Source organism: Panthera uncia, chromosome D2, assembly GCF_023721935.1.
Source record: "Panthera uncia isolate 11264 chromosome D2, Puncia_PCG_1.0, whole genome shotgun sequence".
Lineage (NCBI taxonomy): Eukaryota > Metazoa > Chordata > Mammalia > Carnivora > Felidae > Panthera > Panthera uncia.
The window spans coordinates 84,340,242-84,360,272 of NC_064818.1; the positions used below are offsets into that span (position 1 = coordinate 84,340,242).

At 61.5% G+C, this 20,031-nt stretch overlaps 1 protein-coding gene across 6 annotated transcripts in view; it reads left to right on the plus strand.

Moving 5' to 3' along the window:
* The window catches only part of INPP5A (inositol polyphosphate-5-phosphatase A), a 170,658-nt gene that overhangs the window by 108,044 nt on the left and 42,583 nt on the right, over positions 1-20,031 (plus strand). For 4 of the 6 annotated variants that reach the window (XM_049645921.1, XM_049645923.1, XM_049645919.1 and 1 more), the window contains exons 6-8: positions 3,859-3,962; positions 11,136-11,188; positions 13,252-13,371. In XM_049645921.1, the coding sequence (XP_049501878.1) occupies positions 3,859-3,962; positions 11,136-11,188; positions 13,252-13,371 (277 nt within the window). The remainder of the gene's footprint in view (positions 1-3,858; positions 3,963-11,135; positions 11,189-13,251; positions 13,372-20,031) is intronic. The other 2 variants (XM_049645922.1, XR_007460864.1) reach the window with 2 other exon arrangements.

Genomic DNA, 20,031 nt, shown 5'->3' on the forward strand with positions numbered 1-20,031 from the left:
GCAGAAAAGGTCTTTGACTAAACCTGACACCTCTTCATAATAAAAACTCTCAGCAAACTAGGCACAGGAAAGAACTACTTGGTAAAGAACAGCTACAGAAACCTACATCCACATAACATGTAATAGACACTTAGATGCTTTTGCGCTTAGAATCCGGAGCGAGGCAAGGATGTCCACTCATCATTTCTCTTCAACATCGTACTGGGAATCTTGGCGGTTCAGCAAGGCCAGAAGAAATAAGAGGCTTATTGATGGGAGTCGGGGTCAAGGAATAAAGCGGCCTTAGTTCTCAGATGACATGATAATGTAGAAAATCTGAAAGAATCCTCAACAACAAAAACTGGTACCAATGAGCAAGGTTACAGGATACATGGTTAATATACAAAGTCAATGGCTTTTTTATACCGACAGCGAATGGGCGGAATTTGAAATTAAAAACAAAATACCACTTACATTAGCGCACACACGCACAAGAAATACTTAGGAATAAATCTAGCAAAATATGTATAAGATTCATACGAGGAAGGGGCACCTGGGTGGCTCAGTCGGTTGGGCGTCCGACTTCAGTTCAGGTCACGATCTCACGGTTCATGAGTTCGAGCCCCGCGTCGGGCTCTGGGCTGAGAGCTCAGAGCCCACGGGGATCCTCTGTCCTCCTCTCTCTCTGCCTCTCCCCCACGCGTGCGCGCTGTCTCCCTCTCAAAAATAAGTAAACGTTAAAAAAAGATTAATATGAGGAAAAGTACAAAACTCTGTTGAAAGAAACCAAAAAGGATCCAAATAAGGGGAGCAGTAGCCCACGGTCACCGACAGGAAGATTCAGTATTATCAATATATTGGCTCTTCCCAGCTTGATCCCTGGATTCAGTGCAATCTTCATCAAAACTCTAGCAGGTTACCTTGTAGGCCTCAACAAATTGAGTCTCACATTTATAGGGAAGAGACAAAAAACCCAGAAGAGCCAACCCCATATTGAAGGAGGAAAACAAGGTCGCAGGACTGATGCTACCCGACCTGAAGACTCACGGAAAGCTACGGTAATCAAGATGGCGAGGGGTTGGCGGGACGGTAGACGGATGGGTCGGTGGATCAGAGAAAAAGACCCACGTAAATATAGGTGACTGACATCTGACAAAGGAGCGAAGGTAACACGGCGGAGCAGAGATGGTGTTGGAACCGCTGGGCGTCCACGTGCAAAATAGCGAATCCACTCCCAGACCTTACACCTCCCCGAAAGTGAACCGAAAGCGGGTCACGGAACTAAGTATAAAGGATGAAAGTATAAAATGCCCAGAAGATGACACAGAAACCGCAGGTGACTTTGGGCTTGGTGATGACTCTGAAATACAGCTCCACAACCCATGAAGAAAATCGGTAAGTTGGACTTTGTTAAAATTAGAAATTTCTGCTCTGTGAAAGAGCTGTTGAGGGAGTGGAAAGAGAAGCCACAGACGGGGGAAGCTGTTTGCAAAAGACACGGCTGGTAGTCCACGGTATGCTCCGAACTCTTAAAACTCAACAATTAGAGACAAGTCCAATGAAAAGATGAGCCAGACATGTCGACATACCTCTCACTCAAGAAAATGTACAGACGACAGATGAAAATAGGAGCACACGCCCCGCATCGTGTGTGAGGAGACAGCACCGTGCACCTGTTCGCACGGCCAGAGTCCAGAGCACCGACCGCCCGGCGTGCCGGGGAGGCGTAGAGCAGCAGGACCCTCACCCCTGGCCACTGGGGGTGCGACACGGTGCAGCCACTGTGGAGGACAGCTCGGTGGTTTCTCATGAACTAAACACAGGCTTACCGTGGAGTCCAGCGATCCCACTCGGCATGGTACCCGAAGGAGTTGGAATTTTATGTCCGTACAAAACCTACGCAGAAGTATTTATAACATCTTTATTCATAATTACCCCAAACCAGAAGGAACCAGAATATGTCCTTTCTGGGTGAATGGATAAGTAGACTGTGGAATATTTCAAACGGTGGAATGTTACACGGCAATAAAATGGAGCCACAAAAATACAGAGAAGAGCCTTAAATGTGTGTTTTTCTGAGTGAAGAAGCCTGTGGGGAAAGGCTCCAGCAAGACGATGTTTCTGGAAAGGCAGAAGGAGGGTATAAGCAGCCAGTGTTGCAGGGGCTGGGGGGGGGGGGGCAGGGGGCCGGGCCAGCGCCCGGCACTTCCGGACCGTGGGAGGGTAGGTGTGATACCGCAGTGCTGGGCGTGTGGCACCGTGCCTTTGTCAAAACCCCGGGCACGCCCGGCACGGACCGTGAGCCCCGGTGCCAGGCCGGGTGCCCCTGCTGAACCAGTGCCGCGTGTCGGCAGCGGGACGGGCGGCGGTGGGCGAGGTGGTGCTTCTTGTTCGGGTGTTTATAGTTCTAAAACTGCTCTAAACGCTGAAGTCTATTTTTTAACAAAGAACGAACTCCTTTCTCTCCACCTCTCCCGAGCTCTTCCTTTTTCCTCAACGGCAACGAGGGTTTTCATCTGAAGCCAAATTGCCTTCCTGCCACGGCTTCTCCTCTTCGTCGCTGACCTAAAACACCGCAGACCCAGTGCTGCCCCATCATCACACACTGCCGGGCGTCTGTCCTGGGGGAGTCTGTCCTGGGGGCGTGCACCACCTGTGCTCAGGAGCTCTTGCCCCTGGCCGCCTGTTGTCATGACTCAGGCTTGACCGCGAGGTGCCCACCGGCTAACGCAGAGCCCAGGGGTGAGGTGATGAGGGGAGATCGGGGGACCGGCTTACCCTCCCCCACTAGTCACCTCAGCAGGTCGTGCCCGTGTTTGGGAACAGGAACAGAGGGACAGTGGGTACAGTGAGCAGCTGTGTGCACCTGGGGATGGCTCCACACACTGCTGTGTCCTGAATTCCCCGAGTCCCCAAACATCTCGTCCTGTGTCCCTCTGGTGGGTCTTTAGATGAGTCTTTACCCTCCAGTGCTTTGCTTTGACCTGGGGTTCACGCTCCTCCAAACCCACAGTGGCCAGAGCTTTGTCCCACGACACTGCACACCTGTCTCCTTCCCGCCGCCCGCCCCCCGTGCTCACCTGTCTCCTTCCCGCCGCCCGCCCCCCGTGCTCACCTGTCTCCCTGCTGCCGTCCGCCCCTGTCAGGGGGTCCGTGGGGCACTTAGTGCTCCACTTGCTGCAGCGGTGAGCGCCGTGGGGCAGGGAGCATGAGCCCCCCAGACACTGAGAGCACACCTCTCAGGATTTGTCAGGAACTTCACCCCGGAGCCAGGCGTCCGGCCAGGCGGCAGCCGTCGGGGCCCGCGTGCTGCCCGAGGTCCCTGCCCGCGGTCTTGTGGGGAAGCCAGCGGCCTCCGCGCCCCCGGGCCGCTCGTGAGACTCCGGGGTGGGTGTGGGCCGTGCGTCTGTGGAAGGAAAGGGTCCTGGGCCTCGACGTGAAAGGGCAGGGGCGTCAGCCCAGGCACGGGGTCTGGGGAGCCGCAGGCAGCGGGTGCAGAGCGCCCCGTGCCGTATCTGCTCTGTCTCACATAAAAACTGCTCTTCCCCGGACATGAGTGATGTTGGCTGGATGTGAGGAGGAAATCGATGTTATTAAATAAATTCGTATTAAGGTATGAGTGAACGGCAATTCTGCGGCAGTCTTAAATATATTCACGGTTTTTACGGAGGATGCCAATTAGCCCTTGTAAATCTGCAGGCTGGAAGCTCTTAGGGGATAATGAAGTGGAGTGTCGGGTTCCGGGTCGTGGATGGCAATTTACGAGCCACTGGCGTCCCCAGACCGTGGGTCCCCTCCCGGGGGCCTCCCTCGCTCCCCACAGAGCTGCACTGCTCGGGTGGGGTGTAGTGATGAGGTCATTCTTGTGCTCTTTTCCAGCTAAGAAGTATAAAAAAGTCACTGGCAAAGAGATCTACTCGGACACACTGGAGAGCACGCCGATGCTGGAGAAGGAGAAGTTCCCGCAGGACTATTTCCCCGAGGTGCGTCACGGCCCGCCCGCCCCCCTCGCACGGTTCCCTCTCAGAGCGCACACCTCGCGGGAACACACGAGCGCGTTTAGGGCCTGAAGCCGTCATATTTCGGGGCAGGGATCCCAGTCTGGCTGCTGAGGGCTGCGGTGCACCGTCTCTCTGGGAGGGGCTGGCACTCACGTGGGTCCGTCCCAGTGTCTTAGGTGGGGGCTGAGAGAACCACCGTGTCTGTCCTTGCACGAATCGCCACGTGTTCTGACCGTCGTTTCCAGGCACGAGCACCTTGACTACGAGATGTAGGAAAATAATAATCAGCTCACGTGGGGCTGGAGAGGCCAGGGGCCTCCCGGCAGGCGCGAGATGCGAGCACGTTGACGTGGCCAGCGGCGGTGCGGGGTGCCGGTGGCCAGACACGCAGGCCGTGTCCCGGCGCCCGAGTGCTGGCCCTCTGGCCATTTCCCAGCTCAGGCCTCGGGGGAGCAGCGAGCGAGAGGCACCGCGGAGAACTAGAGCTGAGGGAGCCCCCGCCCCGTGCCCTGGGGGTGCCTGCAGCCCAGAGCGTGGCTCGCGCACTGCTCGCGGTGAGCCGGGACGCGCCTCCGTCTCCACTGGGTTTAGCACGTTTCTGTGTGGCTGTGTTATTCGTGCGCAGTCGCTGCGGCCCAGGTAGGCTTGGGTTCTGCTGGTTTTAGCAAATGGGACGGCCAGCCTTCCGGAGTCTGCTGATCCTGCGTGACTCACACGCTGACCCAGGCTCGCTCCCGGCGCCCTGCGGTCGTCGTTAAACCTCAACGGGACGTGGAGCGCGGGGGGCGGGGCGTGGGGGCGGTGTTCTCGCCACACGGGAGGCCAGCTCGGCGCAAGAAGGATGGCCCCGCCGGGGCCCCTCTGCCTGAGGGCTGGCCACCATCCACGGAGACGCCCACCTGCACTGGAGCTGATTTTCAGCAAGGCCACGACGGTATTAACTTGTCTGTGACCCGAGTGCAGGGTGAAGGATGGGTGTGCTTGTCATTCTGGGCAGGCTTCCTCATTCCTTGTCCCTGAGCCAAGGACGTGGTGTCGGGGGGCCGGCCCCTGTCCTGGCTGCCCAGCCCCCGCCGTCCCCTGCCCCTCTTGAGGTTGGAGCGTGGCCCGAAGGCTCTGGAAGCAGCTGAGGGGATCCGGACGACCCTCTCTGAACGTCGGCCAAGGGCTGCTGTCCCCTCGGAGATGCCAAGGGCCGCAGAGTCGGCTTCAGAGCCGAGCAGGGTCCCCGAGAGTGACCGTGGGCCCCGGGAGACATGGGCTGGTGGCGGGGCCGACGGCAGGAGGACAGCAAGCCCTGACAGGTGCCGGGGTGGTTTGGGAGCAGGTGTCCTGGCCGCCGTCTCCTCAGGCTGCCTCTCCCGCTATTTCCATCACAGGGGACTGTGCCAGAGACCCGGGGTCGCCCGTCTCCGTCCTTAGCCCAGCTGGGACGCTCACCCGCGCCTGCTGAGCTTGTGGCCAAGAGGGAGGGTTCCCCCACAGGGCGTGGACGGGGGGGGCAGGACTCTGGGGGGCCAGCGGAGGGGGGGGTGTCTGCAGCATCCACCTGCCCGAAGGCTGTGAACCGGCGCTTGCTGAGGAGCGAGTGGCCCGCGGTGCCCCAGCCTCCGCGGGGACGTGCTGAGCGGCGCCACTATGTGCGTGTGGGTGGGCCGGGGGGGGGGGGTACCCGGCTGTGCCCCATGCTGTTGGGGGCTTGGTGTCGACCGATCGCCCCATGTGAGCCAGACACCCTGCGTGCAGCACGCACCTCCCAGGTCCCTCTCCCTCCTGCCGCGGGGCCCTCTGGTGGCACCCCTGCCCTCGTCTCGTCCCTGGAGCCCCTGGAGTCTGTCGGCTGTGCGCTGTGATGTTCCCAGAGAAGAGGCCCACGTGGTGGTCTCGGCATCCCTCTGGGTGCCAGGAGGGGAGGGCACGGCAGTGCCCTGTGCACGACGCCCTACGGAGGAGGCAGGCCCCTGCTGAGCCCTTGGTCCTGAGCCTCTGTCCCCGCAGGATGGTGGGCCTCCTTCCGAGGGGCTCCCTGCTCCCCGCCCTCAGGCTCTCTTCCGGCCCAGCTCTGTGAAGGCCAGCCCCCCAGACCCCAGCCCGTGTGGGGGCCCTGCGGCCTGGCCCCGATCCCAGCCCTTCCCTCCGCGGGCCCCGGCCATGCAGGTGGGTCAGCATGAAGTCTGGGGCTTTACTCCAGCGGCGATGTCCCGCCTGCTGCACACCCCTCGGAGGGCAGACACCGCCGACGGCCCCGGGGCCTGTGGCCAGTGCGCGGCCCCCTCTGAGGTGCTGGTGTGGCTTCGTGGGGGCAGATAGCCAGCAGCTGCGTCTGTCCTGGGGGAGCAGTGGGGGTCCAGGCCCCAGCCCCCAGGTGACCGCTGTCCCATCCACGGGCAGAGGGGAAGGATTTCTGGAAGGAGAAATGGGGCGTCCTCAGGCAGACCCCGGTCTCTCAACTGGAGACCACGGTGTCCCTGGGCTCCCTGCGGTCGCCATCCTTGTTCTGTCCCACGTGCTGCTGCTGCGCTAGAAACTAAGTGTCTGGTCCATGTGGTCTGACGGCGTGGATGTGGCAGAAGTGCACGTGGCTTAACAGAAGGAAAAACGTTTAGAAAACACGTACGGGCTTCTAACGTTCCGTCGATAGCGTGGCGTTTTTTGGGTGTGCGGAAGTCTGCGTCTGTCCTCGTGCGGTCCGTCCCCGCTGGGCAGCCGCGTTCGCGGCCCTGCTCCTGTGCCTTCCAGCCAATCCTGCAGCTTTATCTGAACACATTTTAGGGGAGGGAATTAGTCTAGGCCTGATTTCTCTTCTTTTATTACCGTCACTTAAGGATAATCTAAATGTAATTACCGTGATGGAGGCATAATGCAATTCCAAATAATTACAGCCCACTGCATGTAAAACTAACAAAACTTTCTCTGCTGATTTATGGGTGCTTTTGGCTCGGCATGAATTTCAAATGCTGCCTCAGGGAGCAGCACTCCAGATAATGTGAGACCATTTTTAAAAAGCAGATTTGTGTAGTCGATCAGGGCCGAGGCATTTTTTTCCTCTTGCCCGTAGTGAGAAATTGGTTGTTACCATAGATCACAGGGACTGCTCCAAGCTCTTATGAAAGATGGATTAATTTCACTAATGCTCCAAAGCGGGCCTTTCACGGGCAAGGCTGCGTGCCGATAACCTCCCCACAGCCTCCCTTTTCTCCGTGGTGATTTATGCCGTCCTTTAGTGGATGAACCATCCTGCCGTCACCATCCATCTGCTGGCTAAAGGAATCCTATTAACAGGGGGTCTGAGCAGGGACTTAATATTGCAAGGTGAGCGATGCGGCAGCCCCCCACCCCGCCCGGCGTGACGTGGTTTCATTCCGCGGCGACAGCCTCTGCAAGCCGGGCGGGCGCCCGGCCGCTGCTGCCCACGCACGGTCGCCCGGCGTCCTCTGGGGAGGCTTCAGAAGTGCCTGGTGACCAGAAAGCCTCAGAACGTAGATGGAGCGAAACAGATCAGTTGACATTCGAGGGAACCCCCAGCCTGTGACGGAGGCAACGGGTTCCCATCTCCGTCCCTCCCGGGTGCGGGACAGCTGTGGGCTCGTGCGTGTGTGAGCACACGCGTGTGTTTCCTGTAGGGGGTTATGCAGTGAAGCCTCACCAGGCGGGCACTTGCACCTTCTGCTGATTGGGGTGTGTTCCTGGCCCTGCCCTGCCCGGCGTGACCCGGGGCCCAGCCACAACAGGGAAGGGATGCTCACAGCAAGGGGACTTGGGTCCAGGGCTTAGGGAGATGCCAGTTCCGGTCCTTTCCCTGAGGAGCCGGTGGTCTCGGGCAGGTGGCAGTGTTCGGCCCTGGGTCTGCACCGTGAATGTGGCAGCATTCGCCATGACCGCCTCCTTGGCCCCCCGGTGGAGGGCTGTGGGGCACTCTGTGGGTGAGGAAGGCAGTTTCCGGAAGGACCCCTGACGTCACACCCAAGGACACGTGATCACCCGCGGAGCACAGGCTCTGGCAGTCCAGGAGGTCGCGGGCTGTAACCCCATCTTGTCATCTTGTGAAATTACTTGGAAATGCCACCTAAACACATTTGTAATTGTAATGAGGAACTTACTTCAAAAGGAATGTATTTTCTGCAAATGTTACGTCAAAATATTTGGGTATTGGGGTGCCTGAGTGGCTCAGTGAGTTGAGGTCTCACTCTTGATTTCTGCTTAGGTCATGATCCCAGGGTTATGGGATCGAGCCCCATGACGGGTCCACGCTGAGTGTGGAGCCTGCCTGGGATTCACCCCCCACCCCGCCCTTCCCCCTCTTATGTGAATGCGCACACACTGCCTCTCTCTCGTTCTCTCTAAAATGAAAAAAAATTCAAAAAAAATTATGTGGGTGTAATAACGCCATGCTGTTAAAGTTTTTGAGATTTGTTTGCGATGCAGTTAAAAAGCTGAAATTTTGTTAGAATTCTCTGGAAATTACAGTTATTACAAATCTACATTATATGAAAAAGTAACACATTGTTCTCTGCTATGTGTATTCATTCTATTAATAGTTTCAAACAGTGCTTCATTATTGTAGAAATTTTAAGTGTCTAAAAAGAGATACACCCATGGTACGTGTATTGAAGATATGCATACAGGTGTACGTGCACGGAGACACTTCAGTTAACGTGTAATTGAAAATTGGGAACAGTAATTAATTTTTGGTTAATTAAATTCACAAATGCCTTCCATTTTTAATGGAAATAAAATCAGTGCTGGTTATGTTAAATTCTAGGCAAGAACCCATGGTATTCGGGCCTTAGCAGCACCGCCCAGCACGGGGCGGGGGGGGGGGGGGGGGGGGGCGGGCCGGCCCGCGGGGGGGGGGGGGGGGGGGGGGGGGGGCGGTCTCCTGTCCTGTGTCCATCCTGGCTTCTGGAAGGAACTTTCTGGAAGCAGGGTGGGCGCATCCCCGTTCGCTCCTCCCCACCCACCCCGGGTGCCATGGGTCCAGCGGAGACCGCAGCCTCCAGGAGTGTGCACGCTGGCACCTGTGGAGCGTCAGTGGATTGTGCGTGAGCAGGGGGAAATCACAGGGCAGGGCAGGACGGCTGCTGGCCCGGAGGCGGCAGGCTGGGAGGAGCCATCGGAGTCCTGAAGACTTGGTTTCTGAGATCAAGGAGCAAAACGAAGTGACCCACCCCGCAGTGACTTGCTTCGGGTCATGGGAGGTCGGCACCCGGGGGGCGAGGACCCCCTCCTTCGTGGTGCGGGGCCGCGGCGGGGGAGCCGGGGGCTGGCGGCTGGGCGGCGGGTTGCTGCGGGACAGAGGAGCGGGGCTCCCACCCAGGGAGCCGAGACGCCAACGCGCCAGACGCGGTTTACTCCAAGCAGGCGCGTCCTGCGGAACAAGTCGAGAAAGACTTAGGATGAGTACGTGTAGGCCCTCAGGACGCTAATCAAGGCGCAGACGCAAGGTTTGTGAAACTAAAACAGCCCCAAACAAAGACCGAAAACGGAGGGAGTCTGGGGAAGAGCAGACAGAAACAGCACAAGTGGCGGAAGGCTGTGCATCGGGTGCGTCCGGACCCTGCTGGTGGAGACCGTGGTCGTTTCCGCTTGGCTGGGTGTTTGGGTTTCGTTTTTTTGAAAGGAAAGGTCAGTTAAAAGACACGAGGGGCCCGTGGGGGGGCTCTGGTGCTCCTCCACGAGAAGATCAGAGGGGAACAGTAGGGCGATTGTTGCAAGAGGGAACTTTCTGGAACTGAAGACCGAAGTTCTCAGACAGAACACGGGCAGAGGGAGAGCAGGATGGACGGATGGCAGCCTCACGGGCCCGAGGGCGGCGTCGGGGCGGCAGCACAGAGAGGAGGAGGCCTGCGAGGGTGGTACGGGCGGGCGGGCGGCGTGGACGTGTCCTGCGAGGTGTGGACGCTTGGCCGTGGGAGCGCCCGGAGCGTCGGGGCGGTGAGGGAGAGGCCTCCAGAGGTTTGCACCCAGAGGTGACAGTGACCTTGAAGACAGCCCCTCCCCCGGCAGGGCGTTGCCGTGGGCACCAAGCTGGACGCCTGGGAAGCTGGTCATCAGGAGAGGACACGGGTGGGTCAGTGGCTGAGGGGGATGTGGGGTCAGGGAGGGGTTCGTAGCCACTAAATTACTTGCACTAGATAAAGAGTAACCACTGAATGGGCTAGAGCCCCTGTCATTCTGGACCTTTCTCTCACTTGGAACACTTTCCATCAGCATTCAACCGTGGGTCCCGCATGGTTACCCCCAGCACCAAAAGCCCAGGCCCCCCGAGGCCACGTCACCACGGCCGTCCTCCTCCTCTGTCCTCAGAGCGGTTCCTGACGGGATGGCACAGGGACCCACCCCCGGGGCTCGGGGAGACGGGACGTTTCCGTGCAATTTGCTGAAGTATTTGTAAAGTGGAGGCTCAGGGGGTCTCCCCGGTGCCTCCTGGGGGCTCGCGCGGCCTGTGAGCAGAGCCCCGGTCCCACTGCCTGGGCCGCAAGCCACCCTGTCCAGACCACACAAAACACCTGGCTTTGTACTTAGCCTTTGCCCGGTGCAGCGGCCCAGCTGGCCGTGGCTCCCGTGTGGGCCAGCGTGACACAGCACAACCCCTCCCCTCCCTGCCCGGTGTGAGCTCGGCGGACGAGGGAGAGGTCGGCACGGCCGGCCTCTCACCTGCCCCATCCCATCCCCGCACGAACCAGCCAGAGAGGAGTGTGGGAAACACGGACCCTTCTCCCAGCTTCTAGAACACAGGCTGCTTTTAGGGAAAACGTAGCAGAAACAAATACTGGGTTTCTTTGGTCTGACACCAGGGGCCTGCGCTGCTCCCGCGGTTGGGGGCACCGACCCTGGAGCCGCTGGTAGGCGCTCCGGGCAGGGCCTTTGTGGCGGCCGGCTCCCTTCCCTCCGGGCCGGGACTTCTTGAGGGCACGTGGGAGCCGTCCTCTGCCCCAGGCCAGGGCGGCCCGGCCGCTGGCTGGCCACGTCCCCAGTGGCCGAGGGTGAGGTGCTCTGCCTGCACCGGGCGCACGCTGCGGTTCCGAGCAGAAGTCCCCTGGCGGAAAGAGGGTGGGAAAAGCACGGGGGGTGCCCCCCGACCCCGGCCGATGAGTTACGCGCCCCTCCCCTGTCTTTCGCGCCGGCTGACTTGTGCATCCTGTTTGTTTTCAGTGCAAGTGGTCAAGGAAAGGCTTCGTGCGGACGAGATGGTGTGTCGCGGACTGGTAGGTTTACCTCCGCTTCTGAATTCTGGAACATTCTCCCTGGTTGTGCACGTGTAGTGGGGGGCGAACGTCCCATCAAGAGTTGCCCCGACTGGAAAGCCCCGAGTGCCCACCGCCCTGTGGCTTTGTCTTCGGTGACGCCGTGTGACAGGGAGTGTAGTCGCTGGTCCCCGTGTCCCGTGTCCCCGCACCGGCCCACCAGAGGCCCCACCACCTCCTCCCGTGGGCGTGAGCGTTGCCCAGGCAACCAGCCGCTCCTGTGGTGGTCCCAGTGCAGCCACGGTCCGCTGCAGTTGGCCTGGAGCGCAGGGCAGGCAGCCCGCCCCCAACCCGACCCTTGGGCCCTGCCTCCTTTGGGCTGGCTCTCCATCCGGCGTGGCTGCACCCCTTCTGCAGAAACCCCTTACCTGCTTTCCTAACGTGCACTCACGGGGCCACCGCGGGGCTGAGGGTGCCTTCAGTCTGCACCCGCTCTTAGGGCCTTAGAGGGGCATGTGTCCCGCCGGTGGCCGTGGAAAGGCCTTCTGCTGGCTGAGGGTGCGTCCAGACGGGGTGCCCCATCCCGGGCCGGCCCTCAGCCACCCCTGCTGTTGGCCGGGAGCCTCCCCAGAGCCCCTCAGGGCTGGCTCTCCCTGGAGCAGGGGCAGGAGGAGCCCCAGGCCGAGCCTCAGACTCACTGCTGGAATCCAGGGAGCACATAGTGCCCTCGCTCACGCCTCGCCGGCCACCTCCGGCCACCTCGGCACAGAGAGGGCCGGGCCGTGGTGGGGTCGTTAGCTCAGCACACGCATCTCATGGGGTCTTGGGCCCCCACAGGGCCCCTGGCACTGTGACAGTTGTAGCGTGCTTGTGCCACCACACTGACCCCCGGTGAGGCCACCTGTCTGCAGCGACGCCAGGGGCTCTCCATGGGGCAGGAAGGCTGACGGCTGAGTTCCTGCCTCCCCGCCTCCCCCAGAGCAGAGACCCACAGCGGGGCCGCGGGGGTCCCCCTGCGGGCTTCTTGGGGCTGTGAGCTGGGGGGCTTCTCAGGGGTGAAAGGACCCACCTAGTGCCCCTCTTCCAGTGTCACTGACCCACAGGGAGCAACTGATGGGCTCCAGGAGCATCGCCCCCGCCCCCAGCGGCCCTTGGTGGGGCCCAGGCCTGGGATCGGGCTGCCTGCTCCTGCCTCCTCCACCTTTTCCTCCCTCTGTCCTCCTCCCTCCCCCTCCTCCTCTATCCTCCTCCCTCCCCTCCTCCTCTCTTCTCTCTTCCTGTCCTCCCTCCCCATTCCCTCCTCCTCCCTCCCCCTTCCCTCCTCCTCCCTCCCCCTCCTCCTCTGTCCTCCTCCTTCCTACCCCTCTGCCTCCTCTCTCCTCCTACCTTCCCCTCCTCCCTTCTCTCTTCCTGTCCTCCCTCCCCCTCCTCCTGTCCTCCTCCTCCCCCCTCTGCCTCCTCCTCCCCCTCCTCCCCATCGTCCTCTGTCCTCCTTCTGTCTTCTCTCTTACTGTCCTCCCCCTCCCCTCCTTCTCCCTCCCTCTCTGCCTCCTCTGTCCTCCTCCCTCCCCCTCCACCTCTGTCCTCCTCCTTCCTCCCTCTCTGCCTCCTCTCTCCTCCTCCCTCCCCCTCCTCCTCTGTCCTCCTCCTTCCTCCCCCTCTGCCTCCTCTCTCCTCCTCCCTCCCCCTCCTCCTCCTGTCTTCTCTCTTCCTGTCCTCCCTCCTCTCTCTCCCTCTTCCTCCTCCTCCTTCTTCCTCACGACTCTTCTTGGCCTGTGGAGAGTTCCTGCGATCATGCCATGTGATTTTCTTTGACAGGAAACAGCCCCCTTCTCGGCTGACCAGACGCGTTTTAAGACTGAGGCCGAGGCCGCTCGTGTCCTCTCTGACCAGGCGGGGGGACGTCTGGGTCAGCCTGGAGTGGCTGCGGGGGACACGCACGGGCATGGGCAGGGCTGCCCCCTGTGACCCTGGGGCCCGGACCCCGCAGGCCCCTCGGGAGCTGGGCCGGGACGGTATAGGTGGGACGCCAGGTGCCCGGCAGCTCCAGCCTTTGTCGCCACGTCTCCTTTCTGTCCCTGCAGTGCCTTTGACTTGGTGAACATCCATCTTTTCCATGACGCTTCCAATTTGGTCGCTTGGGAGACAAGCCCGTCCGTGTACTCGGGGATCCGGCACAAGGCTCTGGGCTACGTGCTCGACAGGTGGGTGCTGAGCGTGCGGCCCTCCCTCCCCGCCTCCTCCAGGGCTCGTGGCCGCTGCTTTTCAGCTGCTTTTCCTCCTCTGTTCTTTCCTATTTACCAAAACACAAAACCTGCCAACGTTGACCCGAATCCCGCTCCCTGTCCCAAGGCTTGAGCGGTCCCCGCGAGATGGACCGGAAGGTGGGTGGCCTCACTTTCTCTCCCGTGTTGTGGGGGAGAGAAGAAAACGTGCCCAGAGCTGTGGCCCCACGGAGATGTCCGCTGAAGCGTTGACGGCCTCCCGAAGGCTCAGAGACGCTGCCGTGTGGGTTCCACCCGCCACAGACGGCACGCCCGCCTTCCTGTGGCCCCAGCCCTCTCACCATCCTGGTGTCGCCGGGCTCGGGCTCCGGGCACCTGGGAGCGGCCCAGGCTGCACAGGCTCGGCTCCCCCGGCTCCGCCTCCCCGCAGCCAGGTCCTGCTTCCCGGGCCGGGGGCCACGCGCCTGGTGGGGGGGGCGGGGCTCAGGGGTCTTCCGGGGTGTGCCCCTCCTGCCCGGGCTTCCGCCTGCCTCCGCCATTCTGGCTGTTCGGCGCTCCCCTCAAGGCTGCTTCTCAGGACCTTCCCACCCCGGGCCCCGTGAGGCCCACCGCCTGTCCCCGACCCCGCCGCGTGTGACCTTCCGCGGGGTCAGGGCCGGAAGGCGTCTGGGAGGGAAAGGCAGCTCCCCGCACCCTGATTAACGGGTTGCGTTTGGTCTCAGCCTGGCGCCCCTCTGGGTTTACAGACGGACCTTGGCTGGGGCTCAGCATTGCAGTGTGAGTGTGTGCACGGGGCTGTCAGGGTCTGCCCAGGCCTCGGGTGGAAGTCCTCCCCGACCAGCTTCTGTGTCCTGAGTGACGTCAGTGACCCTCCCGGGCCTGGGGGAGCGGTCGCTACCAGACAGGCTCTCCCCGTTTCTGCCCAGGCGAGCTCAGATTTCCCCGGGGCCCTGCCACACCCCACCTCTGCCCCCGTGCCGCGTCTGCATAAATGTGCCAAGGGCTTAGACTCTGACGTTTGACCCTTCCCACGGGCACCCGGCCTGGCCCTGGCCTGAATGGGGCCTCACCCCCACGCGCATGATCCTTCTGGACTCCTCATGGGGTTCCGCAGGGATGCGCTCTGGACAGGGAGTTGGAAGGCGTGGGACGGTGGCCATCACCTTAAGGGACCTCGAGACCAGGGTTCATGCCCTGTCTGGGCACCCTGGTTCCTGCTGCCGCCTGCCGGGGACACACATAGGAGCTGTGAGCGTAGGACACCGGGGTCTGGTTGTCCTGCTATAGCTGATGCACACGGAGGGCCTGGCCCTCAGCCCAGAGCAGGTTCTGTGCTGGCTGCTCTTGGGGCGTCTCGATGGCCTCCCGGGCTCAGGCTGAGCTGGGCGCAGAGAAGGGACTGACCCGGGCTGATGGACCGGTGGAGAGGGCCTGAGCCAGCCTGAGCTCTGGGCACACCGAGTGGGTCTGGGCCCCGTACCCCCGCATGGTGGCCCGTCCCGTGGCCACTCACGGTGGGCCTCCCCCTCCCCTGTTTTCAGCCAAGCCCGCTCTGGAGAGCCCCCAACGTGCAGGCCTCAGCAGTGCCCCATCTGAGGCCCTGGGTTGCTGAGAACACCAGCACCGCTCGAGCAGGTTGAAACACTCAGGTGGGTGCTGACCCGCCAGCACCTGGCCCGGAAGGCCGTCTGGTCCTAGGAGGCAGGACAGGGACGTGCAGGTACATCAGATACACAAGAGCAGCCCTCTGGGCAGGGGTCACCTTGAAGGAGCCGTGGCCTGGCTCCCCGCCCCGAGCCGCTTGGCTGGGGCGCTGCGGACGGGACAGCGAGCCCGCGGCCTGGGAGCAAGGCCCTGGTCCAAGGTGCAGCCACGTGCAGGTCTTCCGGCCTGATGGTTCCGTGTCGGCTGCGCCCGCTCGCTGGGGCCTCCCGCGGAGCCTGGGGGCCGAGACAGAGGTCTCGGTGACAGTAGTTGGGTTGGTTGTCGGTGGGGTAGGGCATTAAAACGTGTCCTTGCCCCAAACTGCTGTTCCTTCGCGGCCTGCGGGAAAGCAGCCTCTGGGTTCCGGGGCACTTTTCTGCAACTTTGCATTCCCATGAATGGCTTCTGTGGGGCGCGCAGCCAGCCGCAGATCCGGGCCTCCGCGGCGCAGGGCCGGGCCGCCCGGCACAAAGGGCGGCTCTGTAGGAGCGGTGAGTGACGGGCCGGCCTTTCATCGCGCAGCTAACCTTTTGGCGGCCACCAGCAGACTGCATTCTGCTCTGCCGGTGGGGAGGACAATGCCACCAACAGTGCCCCATTCACGGCGTTGGGAACCTCCGGGAGCATTGTCCGCCGTGCTCCGGGGACGCAGGGGGACGGCCAGGAGGCTCCTGAGAGGGGAGCCTGCCTTCTCCTGGCTTGGTCTCCCCGTAGCGTCGCACCCGGGAGCGGTGGCGCATGCGCCCGGCGTCCCGTCCCCGAGCGCTTGGCGGGGGCAACGCCGGGTGGCAACTCAGAGGCATTCAGTGCCGTGTGTGCGGATTTCCTGGAAATCGAAGATGATCCCAGAGTAAGACCCTACTCTCAAGAAAGGCGAGAGACAAAGTCCCTGTGTCTGAAGCGTGTGCCCCCCACAGTAGCGACGGTGAGCGCCGTGGAGCGCCTCCGTGCAGCGCGGGGCAGTCTCGCGGACGCTGGTGCCCCCCGGGCCGACCCGGAAGGGGCTCCTGGAGGCGGCAGAAGATGGGTCCTCAGGGTTAATGGGGTGCAGCCCCTGGGGAACCCCGCGCTTTTGTCACAAGTAACGACCTCTGTGCTTCCTGCGCGGCCCTTACTGCCTCCTGCTTCCTGTGCGACTCTTGAGCGTTTTGCTTTTAATCTCACAGGAGGTTGGGGGAGACTGTCCGCTAGTTAGCGCAGTGTCGGTCTGAGGGGTGGGGAGCGGGCGGCGTGGGGGGGGCCCCCCCGTGCATCCTGGGGACCCCTCCTCCCGCGGGCACCTCCAGGTCGACCGTGGGGACGGGCCTGCCCGCGTCCCAGACGTAGTTCGGCACCTGGGGAGCACCTCGGGGATTAAAGCAGAGCAGAGACCTCGGACGCTGTCCTTCAGAGCCGCCGGCACCGAAACTTCCTGACGTCCCCCCGAGCTCTGGGCCGTGAAATGAGATTTTTTTCCACAAGTGACAGGGCGCTTCTGTGTGTCCCCTTTGAGACGTGGCCTGGCCTAGTTCAACAGAAACATTTTACATTACAACTGTGAAATCCTGGCATAAAGCGCCCCGTTGTCCCCCCATTATTTTCTCACAAACACAGTCCATTGTCACGGCGCTGAAGTTAATTTGATCAACATTGGGACATTTAACTTTTATGTCCAGGCAAAAGAGCTGTTTCATGCTCATTTTGGGTATTCAAAGGAAATGATTGCCAGAAAAATAATGTTGCTGCGAACAATTGGGAGCAATTAGTTTCCCAGGGAGAGGCGATGTGATGCGCCCCGCCACACAGCTCCCCTTTGTGGCCTCCCGGGCGGCCATCAGTCAGCTGTCAGCCGCTCAAAGACCCTCCAACCTAAACGTTTCTCTTCGGGCCGTTCCCAGAACTCGCCTGGCTGCTCAGCGGGCAGAAGAAAAGCCACTGCGTCTCTAGGCAAAGGCGAGCAGGGCGCTGAAGACGTGGGTCCTCCGGGACGCGCCCTCCGCGTGGCCAGGCGCCGCACGGCTTCTCGCGACCCTCTTTCCTGCCACGGGGAGCAGGCCGTGTCTGTCCTCCGGGACCGGAAACGCGCCACCCAGGCGTCTGACGGCCTGGAGGCCGAGGCGGCCGTCGCCACATGGGTGGGTCTGACACGGCGTGGCGTCCCGGGGCCGCACGCGGGGCGCCAGAACCCCGAGCCCCTCAGTCTGCGGGTCTGTGCCGCCGGCGTGTTCACGGCTCAGGCGGGGGCGCGCCCCGGGGGACTGTGAAGTCCAGTGGCCGTCCCGGCACCCCGAGCTCCCTACGCCCCACATCTCAGACGAGTGGTGGTGTCTGTTTACAGCCTCTCTTGTCTTCCTGAGGACGAGCCCAAGCGTCCAGAAAAGCCGGGAAGACCCGACGACAGCGTGTGCCCTCCACTCGGCGTGGCCACGTCTGTGTTTCTGTGTTCGTCCTGTGTGTCCTTCTGTTTAGAAACGAAATGCAGGCACCCTTGAGCCTGCGTTCGCTGTCCTGCTCCCACCCTCCTTTCCCGACCCTCCTGTTGGCGCTGTCCCTCGTCCATGTGTCCCGTTCACACCCGTGTGCACCGTCCTGTGCTGCTGTCATGCAGTGATGCGTGCAGGGGCACGTGTGTGCAGTCTGCCTTCTCCCTCGGGTAAGCGTCCGTAAGCCGCGTGTTCCGCGTGTCCCCATCTGCAGCTCCGGCCTCCGGCCTCATCCCATGCGAGCCCTGACGGCCCCTGCTCGTCCACTGTCGTGTTGGCATTCGTCTTGTTGGCGTTCTGCTAACAGGACGTTGTCGCGAGCTGTGGCCCGGCCGCTCTGCCCTCCGAGCGGGCCGCCTGGCCAGCATGTGTGCTCATGCCGGCCGGGAAACGCGGCTGGTTTGCATTTCCACGTCGCGTCCTGAGTTCGCCGGCAGCTCTCCAGGACTCTGGTTCTGGTGCAGAAAAGGCGTATTTAATGTCTTGATGCTATTTAAAGGGTGTGAAAATGAGAATTGCTGCGGGGGAGCTGAGAATGAGCCCCAGCCCGGTGCCCTCGAGTCGTGCCGCGACCACTCCAGCCGAACCCACGCGGGGGCCGAGGGTGCGTGTGCTGCCTGGGGCCCTCCAGCACCGACAGCAAGCTGCCCTCCACCAGGGACGCTCCGAGGCCCCGGCACGCGCTTCCAACAGCCGGCAGGCTGCGGGGTACCTACCGTGCCAGCCACTGTCCCCCCAGTGCCGAGCCGCAGAGCTCCCCACCTCGGGCCCCTCGGGCAGCACACCCTCAGGTTTCCAGGCCCCGACACCCTGGCCCTGGGGATTGCCTTGTGCACTGAGTGCTCACGGCTGGCCGGTCAGCGGGCCGACACTGAGGCCCCTCGGGCAGGTGGGTTCTTGGGACGTTGCCTAACACCAGGGAGACGTCCAGGTGTCTGTGAAAGCCTGCCCGGCATGGGCCCTCGAACAGATTTTTCCTGTTTCCCTTTGTGAGGTCCGTTTAGCTGTCTCTGCCTCGTGTGCATCATACGCAAGCCTCCCCAGGCTCCCTGGTGCTGGCCGACGTCACGTCCGGATGACTGTCCGCCTGGGGGCCGGCCGGCCCGCACACTCTGGTGTAGAATGAAAAGTGATGTGGAAACTAGTCTACCTGCTTCTAGGAAGGTGAAAACAGATCCGTTTGCTTGCTCGGAACAGCTTAGATGTGTCTGCAGCAAACCACTCAGGTGTTGAAGGTGAGAAGAAACTTCCAGAGCTCTAAGATGCCCTGCCCGGGGGTCGGCAGTCTTGTCTGTCCAGCAGCGGCAGCGGAAACAGGAGAGCAAAGAGAAGGAACGGTCCTGGTGCGGTCGGGTCACCGTCTGCTTCCCGAACTGCACCAGGCTCTGGGGGTGTCGGGTGCCGTCCGTGCCTCGCGGGACTGCTCACGGCTCGCCCACCCGCCCGCCCGCTCCAAGGCCACCGGCCAGGAACATTGTAGCTTCTGAGTGTTGGAGCCGTGACTTCCTTCAGGGGACGTTGTCCCCATCCTCCGAGGGTGGGCACCGCTCGTTCACCGAGACCCGAGCCCGCGACCCCTTCCTCGGCGCGCGGGCCTCTGTGATACGGCACGTGTCAGCGTGGCTTGTCACATAATGAAATCGCCTGTCAAAACAGAAAGAGACTCTGTTTTCAAGGCCTAAAAAATTGATTTTTATGGCTCTTCTTGTAATTCTCTTTCTGAATTAGGCACATGATATTGATGTGGGCCTACTTTTTAATCATAATAGCGTCTGACAAGGTAATTAATTTTAAAACAAGTTTTTTCTCTTGGCCCAAATGGCACTATATCGAAATTAAACGTGAGTGCCGTGAGGGCGGCGGGCCTGGCACTCAGGTGATTGCCTCGGCCGTGACAGCCCTCCATCTTGCACACCACGCGACCTTTGGAGATGGTGGTGGTTATTGATGAGCGTGGGCCATTCCATCAAAGGAGCAGGGCGGGCGTGGAAACGTGATCGAGTTTAGGTTTTAATGATGGTGTTACAAGAGCCTAGCACTGCTGACGGGACCCCTGCGGGGGCCACGCCGGCTCCTTGCCGGGGCTCCTGTGGGGGGGAGCGGGGGGACAGGGCCGCGGGCCACGGGCATCCCTGTGCGCCTCCATGGCGACAAGGCCTGAGGAACCTCGCGTTTCTCACTCTAGACACGCTGGAGCTTTTAAACCTCCATTCAGATGCTAAATCTGAAGTTTGTCAGTTTTTTAAAGAAGGAATTCACCTCCCAACGCCTCGTACCGTTTATTAGCCAGCAGTGGGCGGCGTCCATAATTCCCATCCCGGGCGTCAGCTGTCCGCACCTTCTGCAGCCCCTGTCCCCTCCCGTCACGTCAGCTCGATGCCTCGAGCCCCGTGAGGACGGGTGGCCCGTGTCCAGCACCCCCCCCCCCCCCCCCCCCCCCCCCCCCCCCCCGCCCGCCGGAGGCCCTGTGCGC